The following is a 15387-nucleotide window of genomic DNA, read 5'->3' on the forward strand; positions in this document are numbered from 1 at the left end:
GGACCAAATAACTTCTTTATGCACTGTGGAGATTCTATGATCTCACAACCACAGTACACTCTACACAGGAGCAAAATCCCACTTTAAATATCTCTGGACCATCGAATGAAACCTGTACTGAAAGTCTCTCCAGGCTGTCTTTCCTCCAAGGTTACTGTACACACTAAAAGGAGGAAAGAAGTTTCATGACGAAGTATTCGAGGAAAAGGGACTAATTTCCATGAAACTGCACTCACTTAATCAGATGTTGAACAGAGAAGGATTCACATTTTTGGATCACTGGAATCTCTTTTGGGGTAGAAGTGACCTGTACAAGAAGGATGGATTGCACCTAAATTGGAAGGGGAATAATATACTGGCAGGGAAATTTGCTTGGGAGGATTTAAACTAGTAAAGGGTGGGGGGGGGGGGGGTGGTACGGTGGTGGTGGGACCCAGGGAGATAGTGAGGAAAGCAATCAATCTGAGACGGGTACAACTGAGAACAGAAGTGAGTCAAATAGTCAGGGGAGGCAGGGACAAGGTAGGACTAAGAAATTAAACTGCATTTATTTCAATGCAAGGGGCCGAACAGGGAAGGCAGATGAACGCGGGCATGGTTAGGAACATGGGACTGGGATACCATAGCAATTACGGAAACATGGCTCAGGGATTGGCAGGACTGGCAGCTGAATGTTCCAGGATACAAATGCTACAGGAAAGATAGAAAGGGAGGCAAAAGAGGAGGGGGAGTGGCATTTTTGATAAGGGATAGCATTACAGCTGTGCTAAGGGAGGATATTCCCAGAAATACATCCAAGGAAGTTATTTGGGTGGAACTGAGAAATAAGAAAGGGATGATCACCTTAATGGGATTGTATTATAGACCCCCCAATAGGCAGAGGGAAATTGAGAAACAAACTTTAAGGAGATCTCAGCTATCTGTAAGAATAATAGGGTAGTTATGGTAGGGGATTTTAACTTTCCAAATATAAACTGGGACTGCCATAGTGTTAAAGGTTTAGATGGAGAGGAATTTTTTAAGTGTGTACAAGACAATTTTCTGATTCAGTATGTGGATGTACCTACTAGAGAAGGTGCAAAACTTGACCTACTCTTGGGAAATAAGGCAGGGCAGGTGACTGAGGTGTCAGTGGGGGAGCACTTTGGGGCCAGCGACCATAATTCTATTTGTTTTAAAATAATGATGGAAAAGGATAGACCAGATCTAAAAGTTGAAGTTCTAAATTGGAGAAAGGCCAATTTTGACGGTATTAGGCAAGAACTTTCAAAAGCTGATTGGAGGCAGATGTTCGCAGATAAAGGGACGGCTGGAAAATGAGAAGCCGTCAGAAATGAGATAACAAGAATCCAGAGAAAGTATATTCCTGTCAGGGTGAAAGGGAAGGCTGGTATGCTGGATCCAGGGAATGCTGGATGACTAAAGAAATTGAGGATTTGGTTAAGAAAAAGAAGGAAGCATATGTCAGGTACAGACAGGATAGATAGAGTGAATCCTTAGAAGAGTATAAAGAAAGTAGGAGTGTACTTAAGAGGGAAATCAGGAGGGCAAAACGGGGACATGAGATAGCTTTGGCAAATAGAATTAAGGAGAATGCAAAGGAGTTTTACAAATATATTAAGGACAAAAGGGTAACTAGGGAGAGAATAGGGCCCCTCAAAGATCAGCAAGGCAGCCTTTGTGTGGAGCCACAGAAAATGGGGGAGATACTAAATGATTATTTTGCATCAGTATTTACTGTGGAAAAGGATATGGAAGATATAGACTGTAGGGAAATAGATGGTGACATCTTGCAAAATGTCCAGATTACAGAGGAGGAACTGCTGGATGTCTTGAAACGGTTAAAGGTGGATAAATCCCCAGGACCTGATCAGGTGTACCCGAGAACTCTTTGGGAAGCTAGAGAAGTGATTGCTGGGCCTCTTGCTGAGATATTTGTATCATCGATAGTCACAGGTGAGGTGCCGGAAGACTGGAGGTTGGCAAACGTGGTGCCACTGTTTAAGAAGGGTGGTAAAGGTAAGCCAGGGAACTATAGACCAGTGAGCCTGACCTCGGTGGTGAGCAAGTTGTTGGAGGGAATCCTGAGGGACAGGATGTACATGTATTTGGAAAGGCAAGGACTGATTAGGGATAGTCAACATGGCTTTGTGTATGGGAAATCATGTCTCACAAAATTGATTGAGTTTTTTGAAGAAGTAACAAAGAAGTTTGATGAGGGCAGAGCAGTAGATGTGATCTATATGGCTTTCAGTCAGGCAGTTGACAAGGTTCCCCATGGGAGACTGATCACTAAGGTTAGATCTCATGGAATACAGGGAGAACTAGCCATTTGGATACAGAACTGGCTCAAAGGTAGAAGACAGAGAGAAGGTGGTGGTGGAGGGTTGTTTTTCAGACTGGAGGCCTGTGACCAGTGGAGTGCCACAAAGATCGATGCTGGGCCCGTTACTTTTTGTCATTTACATAAAGAATTTGGATGCAAGCATAAGAGGTACAGTTAGTCAGTTTGCAGATGACACCAAAATTGGAGGGGTAGTGGACAGCGAAGAGGGTTACCTCAAATTACAACAGGACCTGGACCAGATGGGCCAATGGGCTGAGAAGTGGCAGATGGAGTTTAATTCAGATAAATGCAAGGTGCTGCATTTTGGGAAAGCAAATCTTAGCAGGACTTATACACTTAATGGTAAGGTCCTAGGGAGCGTTGCTGAACAAAGAGACCTTGGAGTGCAAGTTCATAGCTCCATGAAAGTGGAGTCGCAGGTAGATAGGATAGTGAAGGCGGCATTTGGTATGCTTTCCTTTATTGGTCAGAGTACTGAGTACAGGAGATTGGTTAGGCCACTGTTAGAATATTGCGTGCAATTCTGGTCTCCTTCCTATTGGAAAGATATTGTGAAACTTGAAAGGGTTCAGAAAAGATTTACAGGGCTGGAGGATCTGAGCTACAGGGAGAGGCTGAACAGGCTGGGGCTGTTTTCCCTGGAGCGTCGGAGGCTGAGGAGTGACCTTATAGAGGTTTTCAAAATTATGAGGGGCATGGATAGGATAAATAGACAAAGTCTTTTCCCTGTGGTGGGGGAGTCCAGAACTAGAGAGCATAGGTTTAGGGTGAGAGGTAAAGATATAAAAGAGACCTAAGGGGCAACTCTTTCACGCAGAAGGTGGTACGTGTATGGAATGAGCTGCCAGAGGATTTGGTGTAGGCTGGTACAATTGCCACATTTAAGATGCACTTGGATCGGTATATGAATAGGAAAGGTTTGGAGGGATGTGGGCCGGGTGTTGGCAGGTGGGACTAGATTGGGTTGGGATATCTGGTTGGCATGGATGGGTTGGACTGAAGGGTCTGTTTCCATGCTGTACATCTCTATGACTCTATGACTAAATGAGTATAATATCTATAGAGTGGTATTCTATGACAAAACAACCTCACATTAAGCTGTTAATTGAACTGTCATGAACTTTGTCTCAGTTTTACTGATTTTTCACTATTATGTATGACTTCTATCATTGATGTCGGTGTTGTGCTGGGTGACTTATAAAACTTTTCAATCTATTTTTCAAGCAAAAGCACACATGACAATACATTTCTATTCTATTCACTGTGTCTGACAGCCCATTTGTAAAACTGTTCCCACAGATTTTGCGTGCAGATTATATGCTTGATGGAAAATGCACAGTATATCAAATCAAGGCAAAGGGAATGTCATAATGACAGTCTTGGTAAGTATTATTTCCACATCTGGAAAGAGATGAAAAGTATTCTACAGTAACTTACCATTTTCAAAAGTGAAACTATGCAACAAAGACAATCCATCAAACCAATGGTTGTAGACAGTATCGCCAATTTTGTGCATGCCTGGTCCATTTCGAATGAGTGTCCCCTGCAGCCATTGTGGGATTTGGCCTATTCAAATGTAAAATAATCCTGAGTTAAAATCCACCTTATTCTGTGAACGTCAATGCCATGCGCACGTGAAACAGCAAAGGACTTGCAGAATCTGTGACACATTAGCAAGTGGATCTTAATGTGGCAAGATACCGGTGGAAGTAAAATTCTTTCCAAAGTTCCAAGAACTTTAAATCTCACACATTCATTTGTTTGTCCAGGATACGACCATAGAAGCCCCACACTGAGGAAGCAGAACCATTCAGCCCCTCATGTGAACATCGACCCTCTGAAAGCATCCCACCCAAAACACCTCCCTAACATATCCCTGTAACCCTGCTAATTCACCTCGCTTACACATCCCTGGGCAGTTTAGCACGGCCAGTCCACCAAACCTGCAAATCTTTGGACTATGGGAGGAAACTGGAGCATATCGAGCAAAGTCTACACAGGAAGAATGTGCAAATTCCACACCCTAGTCACCCGAGGCCGGAATCGAACCTGGGTCCCTGGCGCCGTGCTAACCACTGAGCCACTATGTCGCGCTCATCAGCTCAGGCAAAAAGGACAAAATTCGTGCATATTTTCATAATAAGATTGCACAGAATCTTTGCGTCAGTACGCGAATAATTGTGTTTCAGGATGAATCTATAGGCTTTTAAAAAAAAAGTGCGAAGTGACAGGGAACTGAGACCAACTTCTTCAATGTGAATGTTAATCATGCAGTTTCACCCAGCCAGTTCTGTTTGTGCTGGGTGAAGTAGACCCACGTGAGGAAAAGCGCAATTCCTTCTTCTGTCTGCGGTTGGCCCTGGTGTGGGACCCGCCCCTGGTGTGGGACCCTGATCCTACAGCTTGTAGCCCTCAGCACTACCGGAGCTCGGGAGGTTCACAGAGCGGCGGCTCCCACTGCCCAGCTTTGCTCCTGGTGTGCAAATGACTTTCCAGAAAGCTGCAGGTCCCGAAGCAAACACTAGGACAAATATTTCACCACCTGATCAAACTTTCAGCACTTTCCCAGACTGGCAAATTGGTAGAGAAGACTGTATCATTTCCGCTGCCTGATTTGTTGTTTTCTTAAGGCGCCGCGGTTTTGGAAACGTAAGCGTAGTTAACACTAAACTGAGTCCCAGATTGGTTACACAGTGATAAACAATACTTTCTCACCTTGAATTTCTGCTTTGACTGGCTCTGGAGATTCTCTTTTATTTCCTCTGAACAGTGATTGCATGGTCACAGCAGCACAGGCAGCTGACGATGCCCGTCCAACGCCTGCACTTGACCGACTTATTCTCCGTCTGTCTGTCTCTGATCTTTTCTGTACAGCTTGCTAAACCGAGAGGAGGTTCTGCTTTTGCTCACTGGCGTGCTGAGCTCATCTGAAGGAAAAGTCAAAGTCAAAACATACGTCATTGCACAGTTAGAGTTGTTGCTTTCTGCCCCCAGATTATTGTTCAAGTAGAATTTTCTGCCACATTTTTGTTTAAGCCTTATTTCGAAGAGGTGATCCTGTATTTGTTACAACCCCGGACAGTCACTTTCAACAATCTTGCAATGTGCGTCAGAATGATTGGCTGGGGTGGGGGGGGGGGGGGGGGGGGTCAGTGGCTAGCACTGCTACTTCACAGCACGAGGTGTGTGCGTGTGGAGGTGACTGTGTGGAGTTTGCACATTCTGTGTGCGTCTGAGTGGGTCACCTCTGAGTGCTCCAGTTTCTTCCCACAATCTAAAGATGTGCAGATGGAACGGTCTTGGAAATGCAGGGTCTCAGGGATTGGGGCAGTATGGACTTATTGGGCCGAACGGTCTTCTTCCTCATCGTAGGGATTCTATGGGCTAGAAGACCTCGTGGAGGTACTACACGGACCTTCTGACTTCTCCACATTACCAAAAGTGTCACATGTTCAATTTCCCTCCCAGTGTTTTTGTATAAAACTTGCTATAAATGTTAACGGAAATATGTTGCAATCGCTTGCTGATGGGCACATTGCTCCCTAAACTTATCTCAGTGACTGAAAGAGATAGAATGATTCTGTTTCTGATTGTTGGTGTGCCATTACCTATTGCAAGAAATCAGAAGAGCTCACCAGTTTCTCTGGTTTCTCTGGTGCACTGTCACTTATGAGCCTCAGCAGTGACTGATCAGAACCGTCCCACACCAGTTGAAACCTAAAACAATGAAGATTGATACATGTCAAATCCTTGCTTTATGCATTACAAAGGATAGCACTTTGAACTGTCCACCACAACAACATTATTATTGTGATGTTACTGGTTGACTTAACCAGTGACTCAGATTACAGAACTGAAAATACCAGTTGCTGGCGTGTTAAAATTCAGTGATTCTTTTCTCTAGTCTTTGTTTTTCCAAGGCTTGTGCCATGGATTGGAGAGGAAGGGGTGATTCCTATTGTGGTTCTGGGAGGGAGAAGCAGTGATGAGAGCAGATATGGATTGAACTGAAAGGCCTGTTTCCCAGACAGAGACTTGAGGATAAAGGAAGGCATGACAGAAACATTGTGCAAGAAAGTATTGTTGGAACAGATGCAACAGAAGAGCAAAAACTGGAAAAATGGAATAGGGTCCTTCAATCCTCTCTGAGTTATATGGTGCCAGAGGACTTGTAAACAGCTAGTATTGTACATTTGTTCAGGAAAGGAGAGGCCAAGTAGCCCAGTCATCATAACTTTGATGATGGCAAAATAACTGGAAAAATTCTGAGGGACAGGAAATATCTTCATTTAGAATGACATAAATGAATCAAAACTTGTCAGCAGACATCTGTTATGCAAATATCATGTTTGACAAACACCACTGAAATCTTTGAGGACTTAACAAGAAGTTGTTACTCTCAGCCTGGAGTCCGGTTACTAATGGTGTGCCACAAGGATCTGTTTTGGGACCACTGCTGTTTGTCATTTTTAGAAATGACTTAGACGCAGGCATAGGTGGATGGGTTAGTAATTTTGCAGATGTAACTAAAGTTGATGGAGTAGTGGACAGTGTGGAAGAATGTTGCAGGAAGACTTGGATAAACTGCAGCATTGAGCAGAGAGGTGGCAAATGGAGTTCAATGCAGATAAATGTGAGGTGATTCACTTTGGGAAGAATAACAGGAAGGCAGAATACTGGGTCAATGGAAAGATTCTTGGTAGTGTAGATGTGCAGAGGGATCTTGGAGTCCATGTATACAGATCCCTGAAAGTTGCCACCAGGTTGATGGTGGATTAGTGGTGCTGGAAGAGCACAGCAGTTCAGGCAGTATCCGAAGAGCAGTAAAATCGACGTTTCGGGCAAAAGCCCTTCATCAGGTTGATAGTGCTGTGGCATACATTGTGTCAGGTTTTATTGGTAGAGTGATTGATATCATGCAGCAATTATACAAAACGCTAGTAGGGCCGCACTTGGAATATTGTGTACAGGGCTAGTTGCCCCTTTACAGGAAGGATGTGGTAGCATTGGAAAAGGTGCAGAGGAGATTTACCAGGGTGTTGCCTGGTCTTATGAGGAAAGGCTGGGAGATTTGGGTCTGTTCTCACTGGAAAGACTAAGAGGGGATACAAGATGATCAGAGGATTAGATTAGGTAGACAGTGAGAGTCTTTTTCCTAGTATGATGATGTCAGCTTGTACGAGGGGGCATAGCTCCAAATTGAGGGGTGATAGATTTAAGACAGATGTCAGAGGCAGATTCTTTACTCAGAGAGGTAAGGATGTGGAATGTCCTGCTTGCCCATGGAGAAAAATCAGCCACATTAGGGAGATTTAAACAGTCCTTGGATAAGCATATGGATGATGATGGGATAGTGTAGGGCTTAGGGGCTTAGATGAGTTCATGGGTTGGCGCAACATCGAGGACTGATGAGCCTGTTCGGTACTGTATTGTTCTATGTTCTGTGTTCTAAGTTTTGATAAGGGTTGTGTATTTCATGAAGTCACACACATATTTTAGTGAGACTTTTGGTATTTTCGCACACGATTGATTAGTCACAAAAGTAAAAGGTCAAGGTAATGTGACAAGTTGGATCCAAAACTACGTCTGAAGCAGAAAGCAAAAGGCACTGGTCAATGGATGTTCTTGTCTCCGGAAGCGGTTTCCGGTTCGGTTTCATACAGCTCAGTACTACATCTCTTGCTATATATAAATATATATGGTTGATTGTGAAGCTTACAGACAATACAGAAGTTGGCAATAAAAAAAAGCTGTTGACTGTAAAAAGTATCAACAGACAAGCAAGGTGGGTAGAACAATAGTAAAATGGAGATAAATCTGGAGGTGTGGGAGGTGATGCAATTGGGGAAGGTAAACAAGACAATAACTAATGGTAGGATACTGAGAAATGGAGGTATAAAGGGCCTTTGGAGTTCACGTTTTCAGATCTTTGCCTTTATTAGCTGAGGCAGAGAATATAAAAACCAAGAGATTAATCTGGAACTACACAATACCAGTTAGGTCACAGTTTGAAGTTTTGATCACCGTAGTGTAAGAATGACATCGTTGCACCAGAAAGTGTGCAGAAGAGATAGAGGAGAATGCTGCCTGGACTGAAGAATACTATTTATGAGCAAAGACTGCGGGAGGAGCGGGGGGAAGTGACGAGGACCAGACGGGCAGCCAGGAAGGTAAGCAGTGAGTATAAATACTCGCCCATCGACGCCAACGGCCATTTTGAGTGCGAGCAGCAGTGGAGGTAAGACGAACCCAGAAGACTGCAGCTAAGGTAAGGCAGTTTTTAAAAAAATTACTTACCAGTAGCGGACAGCGGTGTTTTCCCTTTCACAGAAGGAGCGGAATAAGTGACGAGGACCAGAGGGGCAGCCGGGAAGGTAAGCAGTGACCATATATATCAGCAAGGCAGCTAAACCAGAGACTCTACAACTGTAGAGTCTCCCACCCGCCCTCCTCCTCTAACCTAGTTAATAAGGTAAGGTTCATTCTAAACTTCCTCTATTGAATATAAGTTTGTTATTGATTTTATAACAACTTGAACTAAGCTTTCTATTTTAGTACTGAGTGGGTGTTCAGATAAGTCGGGTATGGATGCTAGGGCAGTTGCTTGCTCCTCCTGCAGAATGTGGCAGGTGGAAGACATGGCACACGTCTCCGCTGGCTAGATCTGTGGGAAGTGCAGCCAACTCCAGCTCCTTGAAAACCGTGTTAGGGAATTGGAGCTGGAGCTGGATGAACTACGAATCATTCGGGAGGCTGAGGGGGTAATTGAGAGAAGTTATCGGGAGTTGGTCACTCCTAGACTCAGGACAAGGATAAATGGGTTACAGTTAGGGGGAGGAAAGGGGACAGTCAGACAGTGCAGAGATCCCCTGTGGACATTCCCCTCAGCAATAAGTATACCGTTTTGGATAATGCTGGGGGGGATGACCTACCAGAGGAAAGCCATAGCAGTCAGTTCTCTGGCACTGAGCCTGACACTGTGGCAAAGAAGGGAAGGGGGCAGAATAGAAAAGTACTTGTGGTAGGGGACTCGATAGTTAGGGGAATCGACAGGAGATTTTGTGGTCAGGATTGGGATTCCCAGAAGGTATGTTGCCAGGGTCCAGGACGTCTCCGATCGGGTGTATAAGGTTCTAAAAGGGGAGGGCAAACAGCCAGAAATCTTGTTACATGTTGGCACTAATGATATAGCCAGGAAAAGGATCGAAGATATAAAAAGTGATTTCAGGGAGTTAGGATGGAAGCTGCAAAGCAGGACGAACAGAGTAGTGTTCTCTAGTTTACTATCGGTGCCACGAGATAGCGAGGTGAGGAACAGGGAGCGGGCGCAGCTTAATACGTGGCTGCGCAGCTGGTGTAGGAGGGAGGGATTCAGATATGTAGATAATTGGGATGCCTTCTGGGGAAGGTGGGACCTGTACAAGAAGGACAGGTTGCATCTGAACTGGAAGTGGAAGGTTTGCTCTAGTAGTTCGAGACGGTTTAAACTAGTATGACAGGGGGGTGGGAACCTGAGCTATATACCGGAGGTGAAAGGTGATGCAGATGAGGCAATAGCAAGAGGTAGACCAGCTAGTGGGAAGGATTTTCCTGGCAAGGAACCAAGGTATCAGTTAAAGTGTGTTTGCTTTAACACAAGGAGTATCAGGAATAAAAGTGATGAACTTAGAGCATAGATTAGTAGCTGGTGCTATGATGTTGTGGCCATAACAGAGACATGGGTTTCTCAGGGGCAGGAATGGTTGCTGGATGTTCCAGGATTTAGAGCATTTAAAAAGAATAGAAGAGGGGGGGAGAGGTGTAGCACTACTAATCAGAAAGGGTATCACAGCCACAGAAGCTTCCATTGTCAAGGAAGATCTGCCTACTGAGTCAGTATGGGTGGAAATTAGGAACAGCACGGGAGCAGTCACCTCTTTAGGGGTTTACTACAGACCCCCCCAATAGCAGCAGGGAGATGGAAGAAAGCATAAGTCAGCAGATTTTGGAAAAGTGTGGACGTAGTAGGGTTGTTGTAATGAGTGACTTTAACTTTCCCAATATTGACTGGAACCTCCTTTGAGCAGACGATTTGAATGGAGCTGTTTTTGTAAGGTGTGCTCAGGAGGGTTTCCTAACTCAGTACGTTGACAGGCCGACGAGGGTTGAGGCCATTCTAGACTTAGTGCTCGGAAACAAGCCGGGGCAGGTATCAGATCTTGTGGTGGGAGAGCATTTTGGTGATAGTGACCACAACTGCCTCACATTCTACATAGCTATAGAGAAGGAGAGGATTAGGCAAAATGGGAGGATATTTAATTGGGGAAGAGGAAACTATGATGCAATTAGACATGAGTTAGGAAGCATGGATTGGGAGCAATTGTTCCATGGTAAAGGCACTGTAGACATGTTGAGACTGTTTAAGGAACAGTTGTTGCAAGTGATGAATAAATATGTCCCTCTGAGACAGGCAAGAAGTGGTGAGATAAAGGAATCTTGGATGACGAGAGCGGTGGAGTTTCTCGTCAAAAGGAAGAAGGTAGCTTACATAAGGTGGAGGAAGCTAGGGTCAAGCTCAGCTCTAGAGGATGACAGGCAGGCGAGGAAGGAGTTTAAAAATGGTCTGAGGAGAGCCAGGAAGGGGCACGAGAAAGGCTTGGCAGAACGGATTAGGGAGAACACAAAGGCATTTTACACTTATGTGAGGAATAAGAGAATGGTCAAAGAAAGAGTAGGGCCGATCAGGGATAGCATAGGGAATTTGTGTGTGGAGTCTGAGGAGGTAGGGGAAGCCTTAAATTAGTTTTTTGCTTCTGTCTTTACGAAAGAAACAAACTTTGTAGTGAATGAAACCTTTGAAGAGTAGGTGTGCATGTTGGAATGGATAGAGATAGAGGAAGCTGATGTGCTGAAACTTTTGTCAGGCCCGGACCAGATTTGTCCTCGGCTGCTTTGGGAAACGAGAAATGCGATTGCTTCGCCACTTGCGAAGATCTTTTCATCCTCACTCTCCACTGGAGTCATACCTGAGGACTGGAGAGAGGCAAGTGTAATTCCACTCTTCAAGAAAGGAAATGGGGAAATCCCCGGCGATTACAAACCAGTAAATCTCACGTCTGTCGTCTGCAAGGTGTTAGAAAGGATTCTGAGGGATAGGATTTATGACCATCTGGAAGAGCATGGCTTGATTAAATGCAGTCAACACGGCTTTGTGAGGGGCAGGTCATGCCTCACAAACCTTATCGAGTTCTTTGAGGATGTGACTAGAAAGGTTGATGAGGCTCGAGCTGTGGATGTGGTGTATATGGACTTCAGCAAGGCATTTGATAAGGTTCCCCATGGTAGGCTCATTCAGAAGGTCAGGAGGAATGGGATACAGGGGAACTTAGCTGTCTGGATACAGAATTGGCTGGCCAACAGAAGACAGTGAGTGGTAGTAGAAGGAAAATATTCTGCCTGGAAGTCAGTGGTGAGTGGTGTTCCACAGGGCTCTGTTCTTGGGCCTCTACTCTTTGTAATTTTTATTAATGACTTGGATGAGGGGATTGAAGGATGGGTCAGTAAGTTTGTAGATGACACAAAAGGTTGGAGGTGTCGTTGACAGTATAGAGGGCTGTTGTAGGCTGCAGCGGGACATTGACAGGATGCAGAGCTGGGCTGAGATGGAGTTCAACCTGGATAAATGCGAGGTGATGCATTTTGGAAGGTCGAATTTGAAAGCTGAGTACAGAATTAAGGATAGGATTCTTGGCAGCGTGGAGGAACAGAGGGATCTTGGTGTGCAGGTACATAGATCCCTTAAAATGGCCACCCAAGTGGACAGGGTTGTTAAAGCAGATGGTGTTTTGGCTTTCATTAACAGGGGGATTGAGTTTAAGAGTTGTGAAATCTTGTTGCAGCTCTATAAAACTTTGGTTAGACCGCACTTGGACTACTGCGTCCAGTTCTGGTCGCCCTATTATAAGAAAGATGTGGATGCTTTGGAGAGGGTTCAGAGGAGGTTTACAAGGATGCTGCCTGGACTGGAGAGCTTATCTTATGAAGAGAGGTTGATTGAGCTCGGACTTTTTTCATTGGAGAAAAGGAGACCAAATTGAGGTATACAAGATAATGAGAGGCAGAAAGACAGTCGATAGCCAGAGACTATTTCCAAGGGCAGAAATAGCTAACACAAGGGGTCATAGTTTTAAGCTGGTTGGAGGAAAGTATAGAGGGGATGTCAGAGGCGGGTTCTTTACACAGAGAGTTGTGAGAGCATGGAATGCGTTGCCAGCAGCAGTTGTGGAGGCAGGGTCATTGGGGACATTTAAGAGACTCCTGGACATGCATATGGTCACAGAAATTTGAGGGTGCGTACATGAGGATCAGTGGTCGGCACAACATCGTGAGCTGAAGGGCCTGTTCTGTGTTATACTGTTCTATATTCTAGGTACAGGATGGTTTTGTTTGGACTGAGGGAGACTTAACTGGAGTGTATAAAATTGAGGGTGTGAGAGGAGTGGGGTTTGGGAGGAGTGGATAAGGTGGCCAAATTCCTCAAGGAACAGGGTCCATAACTAAAGACACAAATTAAGAGAAGAGAAATTTGATAAGAAATCCTTTTCTACAAAAGGGTGGTGGGCATTTGGAACTCTACCTGAAAGTATGTTAAGTGCAGAATCACTCGTAAGATTTAAAATGTATTTGGATGTACACTTGAAGTACTGGAACCTTCAAGACCACAAATGAAAAGCTGAAAAGTGAAATTAATCTGGATGGCAACTTGTTGGCCATATTGAAAAAGTAGAATGATTCCATCTGTGCTGTAAACAGAATATTGTATGATTCAAAGAAATTGATAGTTTGGACATTTTCAAAGTATTAATTTATTTTAACTGAAATCTCAGTATCTAAGTTTTATGAAGTCTCAGTATTAACAAATAACACGGGATTGGAAGTAAACCAGTCTCCCAGCCCACATTTAAACTGATGTTTTGAAAATCTGAATAATTAGTTTACTGTCTCCCTTTTTAGCTTGTATCAACAAAATGCTGATTTTTCTGTGAACCAAGAATTAGAATCAAACTCACAAAATTGCTGTCTCATCAAATTTATTTTTCCTCAGTCTATTAAGCACTTGCCTGAAAAAAATTTTTAACTGAGCCAACTATTGGAAGTCATCTGACTTCCAACTGTGTTAGAGGTGAATAAACACTTCTGAGTTGATTGTAACAAACTTGATATTACAGTGTGTGCCAAACTGAGATTAAAGTGTTAGTTAGCTTTCCACTACATGGCCCATGGATTTTCTAAGCTTGAATCTGAATGTTAGAAGTAAGAAGGGCACTCTCACTCCCTCACTCTATTTAAACTGTAATGTTTATTTCAGTGACATTACTGTTATCACATTGATCATACACTCTCATCTATAGAGTGTGATGTATGTTACCTGTAAATCATATAAAGAATAGGAAAGTATGTATCGTAAATTAATCACAAAACTCAATAAAAGCAATATTTAGAAACAAATATCAATTTGATTGAAACTCTCAAATATTCACTGCATTCTAACTCCGCAATATTTTACAACTTTTAATGTGTCGGAGTATAGATCACTTTGTTCATTGGCCTAACAAAGTATTGTCAGAGGGAACAATAATTAGTGATTCATTGCCATAGATTTCAGACTGGACTGTTAACACACTAGTTATTGAAACAATGAAAAGGACAATTGTTGCTTTACAAATTATTTTAATACTAAGCTATCTGTAAAATTGATCTTCAATAAACTACATCTCCTCATACTGCAGTTACAGAGGATAAAATGAACAAGCTGAAGGAAATGAGTCAGTGTGGAGGGATTCAAAAATGTTTAAATTCTGAGAGAGAGAGAATGCGCCTTTCTTTAACAATAGACTGATAGAGGACTTGATAAACTGTGCAGCACTACGTGCATTTGGTTAGTAATGATATAATTGTAATGCGAAAACACAATTCCTTTCTGAGGTAATGGTCCAGTGGTAAGGTCACTAGTCTGGTGTTCATTGGACCCAGTTTAAAACTTATGGAGGTAACAGGTTATTCAAAAGTTTGTGAGAAGATTTGTAGTTCGGGTGCTCGTTGTTGTGGTTGTGTTCGCCGAGCTGGGAATTTGTGTTGCAGACGTTTTGTCCCCTGTCTAGGTGACATCCTCAGTGCTTGAGAGCCTCCTGTGAAGCGCTTCTGTGATCTTTCCTCCGGCATTTGTAGTGGTTTGAATCTGCCGCTTCCGGTTGTCAGTTCCAGCTGTCTGCTGCAGTGGTCGGTATATTGGGTCCAGGTCGATGTGCTTATTGATTGAATCTGTGGAGGAGTGCCATGCCTCTAGGAATTCCCTGGCTGTTCTCTGTTTGGCTTGTCTTATAATAGTAGCGTTGTCCCAGTCGAATTCATGTTGCTTGTCATCTGCGTGTGGGGCTGGTCGTGTTGTTTCGTGGCTAGTTGGTGTTCATGGATGCGGATCGCTAGCTGTCTTCCTGTTTGTCCTATGTAGTGTTTTGTGCAGTCCTTGCATGGGATTTTGTACACTACATCGTTCTGGTGATCATGAGCAAAACCAAAGGACCCAATACCCAGCATTATAGGACAAGCAAAACAGAACAGCCAGGGAATTCCTAGAGGCATGGCACTCCTCCACAGATTCAATCAATAAGCACATCGACCTAGACCCAATATACCGACCACTGCAACAGACAGCTGGAACTGACAACCGGAAGCGGCAGATTCAAACCACTACAAATGCCGGAGGAAAGATCACAGAAGCGCTTCACAGGAGGCTCCCAAGCACTGAGGATGTCACCTAGACAGGGGACGAAACGTCTGCAACACAAATTCCCAGCTCGGCAAACAGAACCACAACAGGTAACAGGTTAACCTGTGCTGCTGGTGGAATTTAAATTCAAATCAGCTAATTAAAGTCTGGATAGAGTTAAAAGTTGATTTTGGCAAAGGCTCCATGAAATTATAATCAGCTGTTGTTAAAAATCCAACTAGTTAATTAATATCCTTCAGGGCAGGAAATCTGCCACTCGCACATTGACTCC

The 15387-nt window shown here is 43.8% G+C and overlaps 1 protein-coding gene across 4 annotated transcripts in view; it reads right to left on the reverse strand.

Moving 5' to 3' along the window:
- The window catches only part of LOC140496345 (beta,beta-carotene 15,15'-dioxygenase-like), a 39090-nt gene extending 33646 nt beyond the window's left edge, over window positions 1-5444 (reverse strand). For 2 of the 4 annotated variants that reach the window (XM_072595966.1, XM_072595963.1), the window contains exons 1-2: window positions 5063-5444; window positions 3785-3913 (exon numbers count right to left, since the gene is read on the reverse strand). In XM_072595966.1, the coding sequence (XP_072452067.1) occupies window positions 3785-3913; window positions 5063-5126 (193 nt within the window). In that variant the 5' untranslated portion in view covers window positions 5127-5444. Of the gene's footprint in view, window positions 1-3784; window positions 3914-4243; window positions 4306-4665; window positions 4797-5062 lie in introns of those variants that run through there. The other 2 variants (XM_072595965.1, XM_072595964.1) reach the window with 2 other exon arrangements.
- Between the last annotated feature and the right edge of the window lie 9943 nt (window positions 5445-15387).

Source organism: Chiloscyllium punctatum, chromosome 26 (assembly GCF_047496795.1).
Source record: "Chiloscyllium punctatum isolate Juve2018m chromosome 26, sChiPun1.3, whole genome shotgun sequence".
Taxonomy (NCBI): domain Eukaryota; kingdom Metazoa; phylum Chordata; class Chondrichthyes; order Orectolobiformes; family Hemiscylliidae; genus Chiloscyllium; species Chiloscyllium punctatum.